The 17,751-nt window shown below is 34.9% G+C and overlaps 1 protein-coding gene across 2 annotated transcripts in view; it reads left to right on the forward strand.

The window, feature by feature from the left end:
- The window catches only part of LOC111042246 (growth hormone secretagogue receptor type 1-like), a 173,156-nt gene extending 155,703 nt beyond the window's left edge, over positions 1–17,453 (forward strand). The window contains exon 4 of one of the 2 annotated variants that reach the window (XM_022326798.1): positions 16,621–17,453. In XM_022326798.1, coding sequence (XP_022182490.1) covers positions 16,621–17,449 — 829 coding nt within the window. In that variant the 3' untranslated portion in view covers positions 17,450–17,453. Of the gene's footprint in view, positions 1–1,000; positions 4,928–16,620 lie in introns of those variants that run through there. The other variant, XM_022326789.1, reaches the window with a different exon arrangement.
- Positions 17,454–17,751: the final 298 nt, after the last annotated feature.

Genomic DNA, 17,751 nt, shown 5'->3' on the forward strand with positions numbered 1-17,751 from the left:
CGCCGTTCCTAAGTATTCTGCCAATTAAATAAAGTAAAATCGAAAACTGCAATTTCGTCGAACAGATGAATTTTATTTCGCTAAACGTTTACTTATTCAAATACACAAGCGAGTCCAACGTAAGAACACTTGTGGATTTGCAACAGGTAAACCATGCTCTTAATTTAACGACCATTTGGCGTTAAGTAATTGCGTACAATTATTATTTACCTATATTATTCTCCTGAATCGCATCGTCGCAGCTCTATGAGTGAAGTTGAATCGTTCAGATCATAGACTAGACAACACTAAAGAATTTAATTGGGCATCGACGCCAATGAAATCGTTTATGGCCCATTATTTTAATATGGATTTGACTCACAAGTGGAGCATAATCTTAGGAGGATATGAAAAATAAGTATCTATATATTCGTTTTCTGCTGTCTTGCGCCACTGGTGGGTCAAATCAAAATCAAAATAATTAGAGATAATGATTGCATTAGCGTTGCCTATCAGCATCATATGTCATTTAATCTATGTTCGCGTTGATTTGAAGCGGGTACAAATATAACATCAGTTTTGCAAATAATTGTAGTTTGTAGAAACGTACGTGATGCGTATCGTAAATCACATTTATCCTGGCTATGCCCTGTAGGATTTCTCCAATGTAACACATTCAAAGTCTACGAAAAACTATAATGTATTTCACTATTTTAATATAAAAATGGTTCAAGCACGTATTTAATCAACACATCGGTAGTAAAATACAAACATGGGTAGGACTGCCCGCGTACCAATATCATATTATTCTCATGGTTTACACTTATGCGAATATTGTATTATATAATGATGCGTAAAGAATACCCACTCACACGCTTGCCAATATCATGATTTTATTATTTTTGTCGTTATTGTTTGTTGTTATTATTGTTTTTGTCGTTATTTCTGTCGTCGTCCGATCACCATTGAGCACAATCGCATATTTTTGTTTTTGTTTTTGTTTTTGTTCTTCTGTTCGCAGTCCGATCACGATGATCTCGGAATACACGCAAATGGACTACATCGACGGCACCAAGGTGCCCGTGTGCCTGACCAAGGCCAACACGTTCTGGCCGATAGCGTTCTTCGTGGCCATCATCGGCGCGTTCTTCGTGGTGCCGCTGTTCGTGCTGGTCGTCCTGTACACGGTGATCGCCGCACACCTGATGGCCGACCCTGGCACCAGCTGCACAGACAGCGCGTGCAACCAGCGCGCCCGCCGGCAGGTGGTGCTCATGCTGGCCACCGTGGTCCTGTCCTTCTTCGTGTGCCTGCTCCCGTTCCGCGTGTTCACCATGTGGATCATCCTGGTTCCCGAACACACGTTCCTGGACCTGGGCCTCAAGCACTACTACATCATACTGTACGCTTCCCGAGTCATGGTCTACCTGAACTCGGCCGTCAACCCTATCCTGTACAACCTGATGTCGTCAAAGTTCCGGCGCGGATTCTGCAAGCTCTGCCGGTCCCGGTGTGGCAACGTCGACGACGGTTACGACGGCTACGATGACGGCGACAGCTCGGGTGGTTGCGGCGTCGGTGGGTGCGGAGGGCGCAGGCGCAGACGACGTGGGCGCCGTCGGGACGTGTTCCGGCTCCGGCCCACCGGCACGCTCACCACGACGCTGTCGCGGTCGTGCAGCGGACCGCCGACGCGCGGTAGCAACGGAACCGGAAACAGCAACGGCACCGGAAACGGTTCGGTTCGGCGGCACGTCGACGTTACATCCGCCACCAACACGGCCGCGGCAGTAGTAACCGCTCTGTTCGGCCGTCACCGCGGCGTAAAGACGCGTCTACAGGTCGATGACGATCATCTGAAGGAGAGCTTTGTATGACCACCGCAACTGCCGCCGACTGCAGCTTTCCGCAAACTATATATTAAGCATTTTTATTAATTTGTGTCGATAATTAAAAATTGTATTTTTTTTTCAAACCCTATCGAGTATTTTAAATAATTTTTGTAAACAATAAGCAACCATATAATATACCGTAAGTAGGTATGTGATTGTACCACAATTTGAGGTAGTATATTGTGATTGCCCATCGACCAATGACAATGAGTGGCGGATCGGCAGTCACATTTAATAGACAGGACAACAGGTATTTCTCTCGTCCACTTGGATAACACGATTGATTCAATTGTTAAAATTATATTTATTATAAAACAACAAATAAAATATTCATTATTTAAGTAGTTTTGTAATTTTAGAACTATTTTTATATCCTGTAAAACCATGTGGGTCGCAATAGATTTTTGAGCGAAAATTTGGGTTGCGGTGTTAAAAAGATTGAGATGTAATGTAAAATATTTATTCACCCGTAGCCCGACTAGTCAAACTTTTAGGTTTCAGTGCGCTGGACATGTTATAATCGTTAGTCAATGGGCAACCAAACTATTTTAAAATCGATTTATTATGTCTATATTATAAATGTACTTGTAATAATATTATGTTAGTCCAGACATCGAGTCACATCTCTAGTCGAATCGTCGTTATCGTATTATTATTAGTGTTATTATTAAATAGCATTTAGTTTTTTTTTGATTTTCTACTCTTTCGTTTTTATTTAATTTTAAAAAGTTTACGACCCTATGGAGTTCAATGGACCGTTGCGCACGTCACGTGCATTTATTTAGGTACCCACATAATGTGTTTCGACATGTGGCTAACGTCGTTTTCGCGGACATTAACCGTTTTCCTAAATCTTGAAATAGCTATTATTATGATAATAATATATTATGTTCAGTACAAGTGCGCAATGTTAAGGTCAAAAGGACTTTATGAGTATTATAGGTGCACACAGACACATGTTGCGGTGCACGCCGTTGGCTCAAAGTTTTACCCGACAGCAAAATAATAAAAGTACAAATCTACGATCACGGGGCTTATTCGCACATGGCAACTGTACAATATAAAGCGCGTCCCGCCGCGGTCGTGTTCCTGTCTAAAAACTCCCAGAGACATTCACCACTTAAAAAATTAACAGCTAATAGAAATTTTAATGATTCTAATTTCAAAACATTAAATCAAATTATCAGTAGACCGAAATATGTTTTTTTTTTTTTTATCGTTTGAATAAATCAATAGTACCACCTGTGTATGGCGATTCCCCGCCGCGTTCGATTTGTAAGACACCTGATAAGTTACTGATAGATGCCGAATCTGTCGTCTATGTAAAAGGCCATATATTGTAGGTATATTATTGTTTATTTGCATCGCGTTTCAGACATATTTCGGGCGAGTAAAAAATATGTTATGGTTTTACGCGTCCACTCGACCAACAATTTTTATATTATGTTACACATTCAACTGTCGACGATAAATTCCCATGAATGAATGATTTTTGGCGCGGCGTCGAGTATTCCAACAAATTCAGATAAACTTTGTCTTGAACAATATTATTATTATTATTATTATTATTGTCATCGTCTGTGTAATATTTACGAATGCGCAAGACGATAAAATATATACGGCCGGGCGCAGCCTTCGAACTCTTTCGCTATCGGTCGTACAATTTTTTTTAACTTAAATATTTCATAACCTACATTTTTTGATTTATCGCGCGGCAATAAGTACGACACACGTGTCTGCCTCATATCATAATATATATATATATGTGTATATTCACCATATTGTATGTATATATATATTATGCGGCCACGTATGGTAACTGCTGCTGCGCCCAAAAACTTTTTCGGCACTTTCGATCTTCAAACTCATCGTAAAAATAATAACAACAATCATATTATATAAGTATAAAAAGAAAATTTATGTATTCACTCGCCCGGCGAATTTCTTTCGTAGTAAACAATTTTCATTTTAAAGATTTTTTCGGGTTTAAATAATACATTACAATATGAACTGAATGTTGTATACCGTAATGTATTGTAATACCGTACGCATTTGCCAACTGTGGGAATTGGAAGCGACTTGGAAAAAATTAATTTTTTTAGTTAAAAATGTTTTATTGAACCAGACCTTTTGCCTAAAATATTCATACAAATATAATGCAATAATTTCTTAATAACAGTGATAGGTCAATATTTTGACTGAAAAAAATTCTTTGATTTCCATGAAGTGATCGCGTGAACAACAAACCTGCTTTCATTATTTTAAAAATAAATTATAAAAACCTGAGTGATGCTTCTGCTGCATAGTCTGTTTGAATTCAATAAAACCAATAATCATTGTAGGTATACGAAAAAAACAATTATGGGCGAAATAGGACACAGTTGATTCGAACATTAGTCGTTTGTTAAATACAACTATAATACCCGTCATACCTTTTCGATATTTTTAAACTGTTGTGAGAATAATTAATTACATTTTCAAACCTTAGGGGGGTTTCCCAGAAAATTGTTCTCTTAGCATGTTATTCTATTGTGGTTTTCTGGTAGCATAATAATGGTCATAAATTCATGTAATAACTAATAATAAAATTAAAGTACCTACTCGTTTTTATTTTTTTGGTCATATTATGATTGTCTTCGTTTGTATCTCGTTTCATCATAAATTATAATATTTTTGCAACGACAACACGTGCTTAAATCGTTTCGGCATCTGCCTATCATGCAATTATTATTTTAATTAAGTATCTGCTATTCCGTCAGCCCGAATTAGGCCTGCGAACGAGTGTGACGTTCATCCGTTGATATATGTTCACGATCGTTATTACGATATTTTTATCGCGTTTTCGATAACAGTCCAAAGCAATACATAGTTTGATACGGCAGCCTGCGCATAATATATAGTAGAGTAGACAGTTTTGAAGATGTCGTCACTCGTCACGTCCATTCGAATATAGCTGGCCACGAGTAGTACTACACGGCTTTGAAATATTGAAATAATAAACTATAATAACTGTTCAGCAACATACTATCATTCTCTCTCTCTCTCTCTCTCTCTCTCTCTCTCTCTCTCTCTAATATACATATTTATACAGAGTCATGATTCACCAACCGTGCACGACTCTTTTCTGTATCGCTCAATACTTTTTGCATTTTTGAAATTTGAGCTACACCTAAAGATCATACATATTTGTAATTACTCAGATTTTTTACACAGTTCAATTAACTCGTGTCACATTTGGAAAAAAAATAGAAATCTGTACCGCGTGCCAATGGACAACTTTTCAATGGCATGAAAAACTAGTATTGGAATTAATTACATAAATCAGAGTTTAAATAAATGCATTTTATCAACAACAACAGAAAACGGGGGAGTGCGTGTTTGGGGAATCGCCCTGTATAATATGTATATCGTATAAGCTGAAGCATCACTACAGTCACCGACTCGGCACCATGTTGACGCGCACAATATTATTTCGCCGAAGTCGCATTTTCGAAATTCAATTAAAAGGCCATGCCTATAATTATAATATATTATTATTTAGCAGCAAAATATAATTCAAATATATAATATATACTATCACTCGTTGTTATTTCGTATGCTAGTGACGAGCGCTTGTAAATTGTTTAATTATATAATATTAATGAATGCGTTCCATTTTGTCTTCACGGGTTTTAATAATATTATTTGTTCCGCTTATCGCGTGTTTTTTACTTACCCGCACAAAGTCGAACACAAACGCCCACCTCGTTTGCACAACACGCACCGCACTCATAAAGTATTATATTATTATAATATTATAAATCTGAATAATAATCGCATTAAGCGTATAATACCTGCGCCCCTCTAAACGTTCAACGGTTTTATTGAAAAAGTGCATAACGCTCGGCCATACGTTGTTTTGCGTTCGTGTTATATAATAATAGTATTTTCGCTAGTAATTATTATTATACTATTACCAGAGCTAGGATTTTAATGACCTAAAAAATACACACAAATGCACTAAAAAAAATGCAAAAATGACCTAAAAAATTTAAAAAATGAACTTAAAAAATGACCAAAAAATGTACTTAGATGAGCGAAAAAAATGTATTTTAAAAATAAATATTACCATTAATAAGCAACTGCAACATTACAAACTTTACAAAAAAGCACCATACCGTCCGTAGAAACTTAATTTTTGACATTTTGTACAGTGAAGATCGGTAGAACCACATAGGTACGTGTCGAATTCACTACTAAAGCTACTATTGTATACCTTAATAGTTATGGGTTCGTTCGATGTTTAATCTTATCGGATAAATCAACCATTAATTATATTACTATTTCAATATCAATGGACTGGAGTAGGTAGTTGGGATTACCTTTACAAGATATATTACAAAATCTTAAAATAAACAAAAATTAATTTGAATACACATTTCTAATATTACGTAAAAATGACCTTAAAAATAAAATAAAATGCAAAAAATGCAAAATAAAAATTACATATTTTAAATTGTTATACAGTGGGTTCCGCTTAATGTGATCACTTTGGTGCAGGTGACTTTGATTCTATTAACCGGTTGATTCTATAAAACATTTACAACATTTTTTTCATGATTCAATCTTTTTGCACAATTACATATTTATTTATAATTACACATTTAATGTACCATACATAATAAATGACACAAGTTCAAGACGCACGAAGATAATATTGAATACCATAATAACGTACAACGATAAACTGTCATAGGTACTAATGAGTTCAAAAATAAAATTGGTTTTATAAAACAAACTTTAAGAATGTTCATAAAAGTGATTCAATTATCCAGTACTTAGTGATTCTAATAAAAGGTCAATTTAACATTAGTAACATACAATTTGGTTTGGGATTTTAATTTTTGATTCTAATAAACGGTTTATTCTATAAAAAAGTGATCACTTTAAGCTAAACTCACTATATTCGAAACAAATTTAGTTTTTGGTTAGAATTGTACAACACTTAGAGAAAAAAATGCAAAAGTCACCAAAATCTTAGCTCTAATTATTAACCTATGTCCGTTCACTATCGATCCGTATTCGACGCGTCTTCCCGTCAGTCGCCGAGACCGGAAATAATATGCGACGGTCGAGTTTTGTGGGCCCACTTGACATTCCTATACGGCTAAAAAAAATTAAAAAATAATGTACATAATATTATTTTACAATAAGCGAACGACGACTGTTCCTACTCTCGCACACAACATGTATTATACGATTGTAAGGCGTACGTTTGTTGATTTTATGTACAGTAGGTATGTATTTTATATTTGTTCTTAACGCGCGATTTTTGATAGTACGATAAACCTACGACGAACTTATCGCTAGGGCCGGGATTCAAATGCCCTAAAATCGATTAGAAAATGCTTTAAAAAATGACCAAAAATGTTCAAAAAAAAAAAACGCCTTTTCAAAATCGTTAACCTCCGACATCGAATTCACCTCAGAATGTGTGAAGCGAACGACTGCACGACTATGTGTTCGGTTGGTTTTCCGTGTCTAATATTATACTATTATAAATCACAGACTTATATAGGACGTTTGAGAAATAACAGTACATAATATTGAAGGACGTTAAAAAATAAATTGCCGTCGACTTTTTCTGGGAATACATTGTGAAAAAAAAAAAACGAGAATCGCTTTTGAAAATATTTAGCTGCGGTCGACGGGAAGATTGATGAATCTAAAATTCTAAAGTATATGCGTTTCGTAAGATAATCAATGTGTTGCTGCATTTCTTGATACCATCGATATCAGCTGTAGGGTACGACACCGAACGATGTCGGCCGAGGCCGATTGAGAATTTGTTTTGAGTTTCAAATATTTATTAAACTTCCGGTCGGGTCATTCGCGTTCCCATTACGATTTACAGATACAATCGCACAATACATTACATTATCATATATCATCATACAGACGTACGTCACCGATGGAGTATAGGTATTATTGTTATTAACATAATAATATATGTATTTTCGACTCATCAAAAATCGCGATTTAATACTCGACTAGTCACTTATAAGCAAGTTTTCTATTAATTATTATTATTATTATTATTATTATTAATATTATTACTATACACACTTAAGTATTATAATATGATTTAATATTATATAATATAACCCATTTTCGATATGTTACTGATTACCTATTGCGTATTATACCGCCGTCGCCCACCGTTTACCCAGATAATTATATTTATTTATCTATAGTGTATTTTTATTTTTTACTTATATGCACTGTTACAATATCAATATTATTGTAAATACTCAATATTGTATTATTATATTATATTACATTTTAGTTCTATAAGTACGACTATTTTTATTTTTATTTTTTTTTTTGTATACGATTTTTATGCACGACGGGAATATATATTGTACCATTTATACCTATTGGCTATTATAATGTATAACTTTATTGTTAGGCTTTGGTTAATGCATTGTTTTAAATTGTATATGACCGATACGTATTATTTATAAAATAATATAAACATTGGCGAAAATTATAAAAGTTATAAAGTTATTATTCTATATGTTCGTAATTGTCTTATGCCGTCACATTATTTATATTTAAGCCTCATTATTATTATTATATATTACACAAGTGCCTATATACTTTATCCGTGCCTGCAGAGCGCGTTTACCGCATCTGAGATTAAAAATAAATCAAAATTATTATATTATTATACATACGAGCTATATAAACATAATATGTAAAAAAAATGAGCTGCGTTTTTTTTTCTTTTTACGCCTATTGAATAATCGTAGTATATTATGCCTTAATCACACATCAAAGAGTGGGTGAGGTTTTTTCCAGACAAAATGATACTCACTTTAACACGTCACGATAATAATGCATAATAATGATAATCGGGGTTTGACTGCAGGTTAGTGGTTTGAGAGTTGTGTAGTCACCCACACCCATCACCGAAAATTAACCCTGGTTTCACTTCTGTTGCTGGTATTATATAAATGATATTATTGATATATACATACAGTTGACTCTCGGAAAAAATTGAGTAGGTATTTGTTTGCTTTTTGTAATAGCATACCGGCTGCGATAAAACCGATGCGTCGAAGTCTCGCATTTAGGTACAATTATTGGACTGCGTAAAGCCGATTATTGTGTATTCGGTTATGCGCAAGTTTTGAGTGTTCAAAAAGTTCAAACGCCCTCTCGCCCCCCCCCCCCCAATTTTGTTGGGTTATTTTACGGTTGTTAGTGATTACAAATACTATAGGTAAAGCCTCGAGATTATCAATTAGTTTATTATGAGACAACCATACGCTATACAGGTCTGCCGCCAGGCCCATTTAAAACAATTTTTTCAACAATATAATAGATTATATTTTCAATTATATTTGTACACACTACGCGTATGTACTTTATAATATCCTACGCACATGTGGTTTAATATTTAGAATACTATGTACAATCGTTCTATATCACGCATAAATAGTATTTTTCAGTAATTTGCTTTTCCACTCATTCCACGCGTACGTATTTCCACGCCAACCTGCGTTGTACAAGCTGAAATTTATATTTTATTGGTATAATACAATATCATAATAATATACAGGATGAGAAAGAGAGAGGGTGAGGGAGAGGGAGAGAATGGCACATGTGTTATATTATAATATTATATATAGCTATCTGCAACGCACCGAAGAGTCTAAAGCCGGCGAAGGAACTAAAAAAAATATGAAACGGTAGTATTTAATCATTATTATTATTATTTTTTTTTATTAATTATTTATTATTTATTTCTTATATTGGCACTGTCATAACATAGGCTTTTTTTTTATTATTCGAACATTAAAACGACTAGCTGCTTTGGCTAGAATATACTTGAGTACCTATATACATATATATTCTGCGGCGCTTTCGCCATGCGATCTGTGTTGTCATATCATATTATAAATATATCATAATATATATAGGCTTTCCAACGGTGGTGGATTTAGAACTTTCTCGCGGAGGGAACGTACCAATGTTTATGTACATATTATAATAATATGTTATTAAAGATTTCACACGAAATGTATATTTCCTCGGAGAGCGTGCAATTTTTTTTTTTGACCAAAAATATGTATGACCCTCATCCGTACCACCCTTTGTAGATCCACCACTGCTTTCTAAGCTTATTATATATATATTTCGATAATGAAACAAATACGTTGTACTTGGCCTACGTGAATGTATTGTGTGCGTTGCGCCAAACTAATACAGTTTTCATTCGTTATTATATAGATATAATACTATGCGTTTTCTTTGTATGAAATAAAAAATAAAAGTGACACAAAAGTGTCGTCCGCAACGGAAATATCGCCAACTATATTATATCACACGTTTAACGCCTATATTTATTATACAATAACATGCACCAAATATACAAGTGTGAACCGTATCGATTTTTAAACGACCATATTGCGATTTCAATAAAATACGTACGATTTACGTATTGTTTTCCGAACATTAATATTATACTATACTTACGGGGAAAATCACATTATTGGCCTATGGTCGGGAAAATCGGTGCGAGAGTCACACGCGCCTCGTCTGCTGACGGTCTGCATTGTACTATGGATTATTTTGTTTTAAAACAATGGTCTATTGAATCGCGTTCTTCTCTATTTCTTTCTTTCGTGTACTAAGGTTGCAAACATTTCTTCTTTCGAGTATCTATAATAATATCATATAAACTATATAATAATGTATTATAATATGTGTCCGTTTGTACATTATTAGTTCACATGGCAGCTGAAACCATCGTATTATTGTGGCTTGGGCAAGCTTTGATTATTATTATAATATATACATATACATACATATTACGAGCGAATGAAATATTGCAAAAGCGACTCGATTAACAGTCATATTATTATTATTATTATTATTATTATTATTATTATTATTATTATTATTATTATTGCTATTATTATTGTTATTTTTACCATCATTTTTATTACAACAATATTTACTATATTATAATATACGCTTAAATTACGTTATTATTATTTCATAGCCTGCATATAAATGTATAGACGCTTTTGTATGTGTTGTTACTTACTATTATTATTATTATTTTTTTTTTTTGTACTCGTAAATTGGCTCATAGGTTTTCCGAAGGCGATCACTTAGCGCCGTTCATATTGCGCTGTTGAGGATCTCGTGTTGTTTTATTAGTATAATCACATTATAATACGCGAGCTATACGTTTTATATCATTATATACGACATTAAGACATGATATAGGTACTTATGTCGGCAATGCATTACAATAATATAATAGATCACGATTCACGATATTCATATTATAATAATAAATAATAATAATAATATAAATATAATCAAAGACGTAGTTTTCCGTATATTATTACGATTGGGTATATAATAAATACCTATACGTAACGAGTATATAAATTATTATACAAAATGTATTATTATACATACAAGCTGCGGGAAAAAATATTATTTCTACATCGTCGAGCGCTGTATTATAGATCGGTTTTGTTTTCGTTTTCGGGTAAATAACTATTAAAATACAATTTGCAGCTCGTGTTTAATATAAATATATAATAATATAGTGATATGTGTACTCGTCTTTTGTACTGTTTTTGTGAAGTCCGTATCATTTCAGACGTTTAAACGACAACTGTATATAATGACGCAGTGCAGGTCATCAGACAAAAAATACTTTTTACTTGTAAAAAATATATATGTATGACATGGTCGCGTACTCAAGTTATCACTTCCACCTAATAGATGGATGAACAGACAGGTGGTATTATTAAAACGAACTGGAACCAAAAAAACATATACATTGATTTAATGATTTAAATCTTGAGTTGTCACATCTATATACTTTATGATCAAATGCATACTTGTGTGAGTGTGAGGGTGGATTAGGAAATTAAACAGTTCCTAATTTTTTAAAAAAAAATTATAAAAATATATTATATTTAACCAAACAAACCCCTTTCTGGTTGTTCACTAGCCTTTTTACTATACTTTATACTACAATTATTGTTTTGATCTACAATAGACACTTGCAAACCGGAAAATTTCTCAGTGTCTCGAAGGTTCGGTCTAACCTTGGGCCCAAAGTTTATATATAAGAGTACCTACATCGAAGTCCAAACGATGAAATATCTGTTCGAGTTTTTACCCGCTCCAACCCGACGGTTGTCGACACACACAGTAATAATTTCTTTAAACGAACCCCAGTGAGTTTGTGGCCGTGTCATATATATATATATATGTGCTATAAGTCTATAACTGTCGTGTTGCTAAAATTGCCTTGTGCGATCAAATGGTTTTGGGTTCTTATCGCTTGTTGTCGTTATAATATTATGTTATTAAAACATTATATTTAACTATACATTTCATACTTCCATATATTTATATGTATAATAATAATACATTTTCGTCATGTTTTGCAAAGAAGCTCTTCGAGAGACTGCCGCCGCTGCAGGTACTTTGGAAGTACCTACTTACTAAATAATAATATTCACGTCTTGTAGTCGAACGACTCGAAGTCTCTCGATTGTTTCAGGAGCACAACACAATTATATAACAATATATCGTTTATTATTAATTTATAACGATTATTGTCGTACGGCGGAGGCTGTCACTCGGAGTATATAGATTGCCTGCAACAATATTGTGCTGCAATAATATTTTTATGATAAACATAATACATACCAATTGTCGTCCTCGTTGATAAAGTGTGCTCAGCCTAACGCATATAGGTCAGGACCTAATGACTGTTAAGTAATCATGAATCTCGCAGGGACATTTTTAAGACAATAATGTAATCGACTAACGGGATTTAAATGACCAATGAGTATTGTGTACGAACAAAATAAACTTAATATTAATCATTTTTTGACCTGCTTTATACCCACAATATAATAGTATTTATATTTATTTTGTCAAGCAATCGTTGCAGCTAAATTATTTTTTGTGTTGACGCAATCGATATGCCTACATCTTTACGCAGACATTTGACACAAGTCAATAAAATATATAAGAGACGTTCAAAAGAAAACAAACATAAAAAAAAAAACATAATCAAGGTAGTGGTTTTGACGAATTGGCTTTCACGATTCTCAATCGTTTTTTTTTTTACTTCTTTAAAATAAAAATTGTCCATATCGAACACAAAATGAATGTAAAATATCATATTATTATTACTGTTATTTTTTTCTACATACTCGGTAGTTTCGTCGAAATATTTTATACATAAAGTAGGAAGAGGCCTATACATTTTTGTATTGCTCCGGGCCCCCCAAATAACATACACAAAGAGCCGTTCATCTGGACTTGTGGATTCGTGATTGTACGAAATTGGGCCCACGGTGACTATAACACGCGGCTAGCGCGACACACTTCTTTGTAATATTATATAATATTATATTGAGCCCTCCAAATATTATTAGGTTTAACGCGAGCGAGATTGGTATGTATTATCCTTATCAGCTGCAGATATATATATACTTAAATACTTATTATATTATATTTACAATATACATGCACAACAGGTCCATACACACACCCTCCCTCTTAAATGCGTTTTTATAATGCAGAGTAAGAGTGTTTCTTTTAGATAAAATATTTTCGTCCAATGGCCTAGAATTGAAATGAGGCGTTCGGGAGGAGCGAAATAATCCGGAAATAAACATTTTTTTTACTATATTCAAATATGTTTAGTCAAACACTAGATTTGGATGGACTAAATTTTTTCAAGTAATTTTGAATTTTTAAGTTTTAACAATATGGAACCAAAATTGACTAAATCATAAGTCACTAAGAGCGTTAAAGCATCATTTAGATGACTAGATAATTATATTTTTCAACGATCATCCCATAAAATTATCCAAATGTACATTTGGCGATTTCGAGTATTTTTAACCAAACTTTATAAACTCTTTAGTGGGTTTTGGTTCAAGCCGGGATAGTCGAATTGCACTTATTACCTACAAATGAATGGTCGAATTGCGCTTGGATTGAAAAAAGGTAATGGTTGAACTGCACTCGGGTAAAAATCAGGTAGTGATCGAACTGCACTCGTTCAAAAAAAAAAATTAAAATGGAAAACCCGTTAAAAATATTGTGAATCGAAAAGAACGCTACGGTGTACTTATTTAATAGCATTATTTATAAGTTCGTGCTATTTAGATAACGCATATAAGATTAATACTTTTACTGTGTACCGTACGGCGTGAACTATGTGTCTATGTAGACCTATGCAAAATACAATTAGTACACACTTATACGTCGCTGAGTAAATATGAACAGTTTAAAAATTATTAAAAGTGAACGAGGCCGTGACTTAATCGTGAATCAAAATTATACATTTTAAAAAGAAAAACATATAAATGATAGTGTTAAATGGCGTTGTATATCCATCGTGGTTGTCTTTCAAAACTATATCTAGATGAATTTTCTTAAGTAATTTTTCGGTCTGAATTGATACATATTCATGAAGAACCACTTAATTTACCTCGGAGAATGATTTCAAATTCAGCAAAGAAAAAAGCCCTTCAAATGCATGATAATTTTATTAAAATGCTTTTTTAAGCCAAGTGCAGTTCGACCACTACCTGTTTTTTACCCGAGTGCAGTTCGACCATTACCTTTGTTAAACCCAAGTAAAATTCGACTAAAATAAGTGCAATTCGACCATACCCGTTCAAGCGCCATATGGATAAGAAATCAAAATAACTTAAAAATCCGGTTAATCCAAATCGATGTTGAAAATAAGTGTAGCCATTCTATAAAATGAATGCAATGATTTGATTAAGCATAAGGTCAATGAAAGGGCTAAAAATCTAAATATCGTCATAAAATTTATATTTCCGTATTCATACTCCTCTCGAAAACCCCATTTAAATCCTACGTCACTGGAAAAAATATTTCGTGGTACGTTTAAAAATAAACCAGCTTTGTATAGCTTATATACTATGCCGATTGGTTCTTTTAATGCACTGCAATACTCAAATTTTTTCGTTAAACCGTTTTTGCAGCTAAGTATGTAATTTTTTATATCGTCATCTCGTCGATCAATAACATACATCATAAACGTACTCTTTCCAAGCATAATGCACAGTGTGAAGAGCAGAATATTTTTCTAAAAACTGCGTGTTGCTCATATTATATTAGAGCATAATATATAAACATCATTCATTAAACCAATATAGTTTCTAAGTTAAGAGAATTCACTTCAAAACTTACTTCACATTAAAATAGACTTGTGTAGAGTTGCGTGAATACTTAGTGACTGCAGCGAATGACCTACGAAATAGTCACTCCAATCTTCTTCATTTCTAACCTAAGGACCCAACAATTTATTGACTCGATGTATTTGATATTTATAAACGAGAATGTGATAAATTTGTTATTATATCACGTGTGGTGATCGGTGAAAATATTTCTGGAAAACATCAAATGTATAATATATTAATTAGATAGCTACATAATTTTTTTAAAAAAAATCTCGTACAAATATAAACACATACATAAGGTATGACATACCTAATCATAATGTTAAAAATCGAATTAACTGTAAAAAAAACACAGGAACAATAAATATGATAACAATTAAAAAAAACGCAATTTTATAGTTTGAGATTTTAGATCATTCCCAAATATTTTTTTGATGTTAGTCTCCCATCGACTATTCTAACTTCTATTTCCGTAATCAAACCTATATCTAAGACAATCGAAAGAGCACAAAATGTAATATAATATATTGAAAATGTATAGGAATATAATTTAATAACTCTTACAACGCCTGTTTTTTATAGTTAGTTTTAAAGTATTAGAACACTTGTGAGAGCAAATGTTAAAACATTTCCAATCAGAACAGCGGCGCGACGAAGGGATAGTCGAGAGGAAATTGGACCGCCTTTGAATTTTTACGAGGCAGCGGGTTGGTATAGGTAATTGGCCAACGGACAATTATTTAGTATTACCAAACTAGTATTTTAGTATTTATTATGACAGGTAATTAAAAACATGACCATAAGTGCGTTTATCAAGTTTAAAATGAGTGCTGAGTGGATAGATGGAATACTTAAACTTGGCTCTGAACAATTTCAAGTTCTCCAAGCCACTGCCAAACACTATGACGATCAGAGAGCATCGTTAAAATCGTTCAGATAACCTAACCCATTTGACCGTTTTTTACTTTTTTCCATATTTGAGATTATCTTTCTCGCTCCAGATGTAAATTTTCGGGGATATTTACAATCTAATCGAAAAAATGAGTGCAGTGCGTTAAAATAATCACTATTCTAAGTGCATATTATATACAGCATAATAAAAAGTATTATGTCATTATTGATTATAATATATAAATTATTATCTACGAAAACGTCAGAATATAATAGAGTGAAACCTCTCGTGACGGACATCTCGGAATAGCTGAAGAATCCAGCGACCGTGGGTGTCCGGTATTTGGAGGTTTCACTGCATTATAAACTGTAATATTATGTCATCTGATACAGCTTAAAATAACCATTCGGACGACAATAGAATATTACACAGTGTCACCCAAATATTAGTACATTACTGTAAGACATGATGTGCATTGTATATTATGTGCATTGCTGCAGCTTGTATGACATTTTATCCCACACAAAATACTAATCTTTGACGCGCACGCGCGCGTGCCACATCGGTCGCGCGCGCGCGCACGCGTGTTTTTTCTTTGTGTCCGCAGCCCGATGCTCAGACTGCCCGACTACCACTGGGAAGAGTACGTGGACGGTACGCTGGTGCCGGTGTGCCGTACCGAGGCGTTCACCGTGTGGCCGGTGCTGTTCTTCGTCGGCACAATATCGGCGTTCTTCGTGGTGCCGCTGTTCGTGCTGTCCATACTGTACGTGATCATCGCTCGGCACCTGATGGCCAACCCGGGGACGGTGGCTCCGAACACCAACCGGGCGGCGCTCCGGTACCGCCGGCAAGTGGTTCTCATGCTGGGCACCGTGGTAGTGTCCTTCTTCATGTGCTTGCTGCCGTTTCGGGCGCTCATCCTGTGGATCATCCTGGCGCCGCCCGACTACAACATCATGGAGATGCTCGGCGTCAAGAACTTCTACTTGCTGCTGTTCTTCAGCCGGATTATGTTGTACATCAACTCGGCGCTCAACCCCATCCTGTACAACCTCATGTCGTCCAAGTTCCGGGACGGGTTCCGGCGACTGTGTGGCCTGCGCCGCGGCCCGTGGGCGAACCGGCACTTGGGCCGCAAGGGCACGGTGACCACGACCTCGGCGCACGCGGGCGGCTCGGCCACTGGTGGCACCACCACCACCACCGCCACGTCAAGCGTCAAGAGCGACGGGGGCGGCAGCGACCGGAGGACGTCGGCGGCCACGGCTAACATGTACGCCCGGATGAAGCGCAACGGCGTCACCGTATCGGGGGTCGAGCGGAGCAGCCGGACGTCCGGCGGTGGTGGCCGGCACATCATCAAGCGGTTGAATATCAGCACGGCGGACATACTGAAACTCCATCAGCCGTCGCCACACGAGAGTTACGTCTGATGATCGAACATCAAGACGTCTTCATAATAAACAGATCAGCTGCTCATTGAATATTTATTAAATATTTGTTGTGATAAATTTATAAATATTGAGTGAGAGTGTGTGTTTGTGTGCGAGTGCGTGTGTGTGTATGTTTGTACCGTTGTTGTGATCGAAACATGGGCGGAAATCTAGTAAAATTGTTAAGAGGAGAGGGGGAGGCTAACAACTTCCAATAACTTCGTACCTAAGAAAAATAACATTTCTCGTTTTGCTCTGAAATCGTTGTTAAAATTGTTAAGTAAACAACATAAAACAATTAT

The sequence above is a fragment of the Myzus persicae genome, unplaced genomic scaffold, assembly GCF_001856785.1.
Source record: "Myzus persicae strain clone G006 unplaced genomic scaffold, MPER_G0061.0, whole genome shotgun sequence".
Taxonomy (NCBI): domain Eukaryota; kingdom Metazoa; phylum Arthropoda; class Insecta; order Hemiptera; family Aphididae; genus Myzus; species Myzus persicae.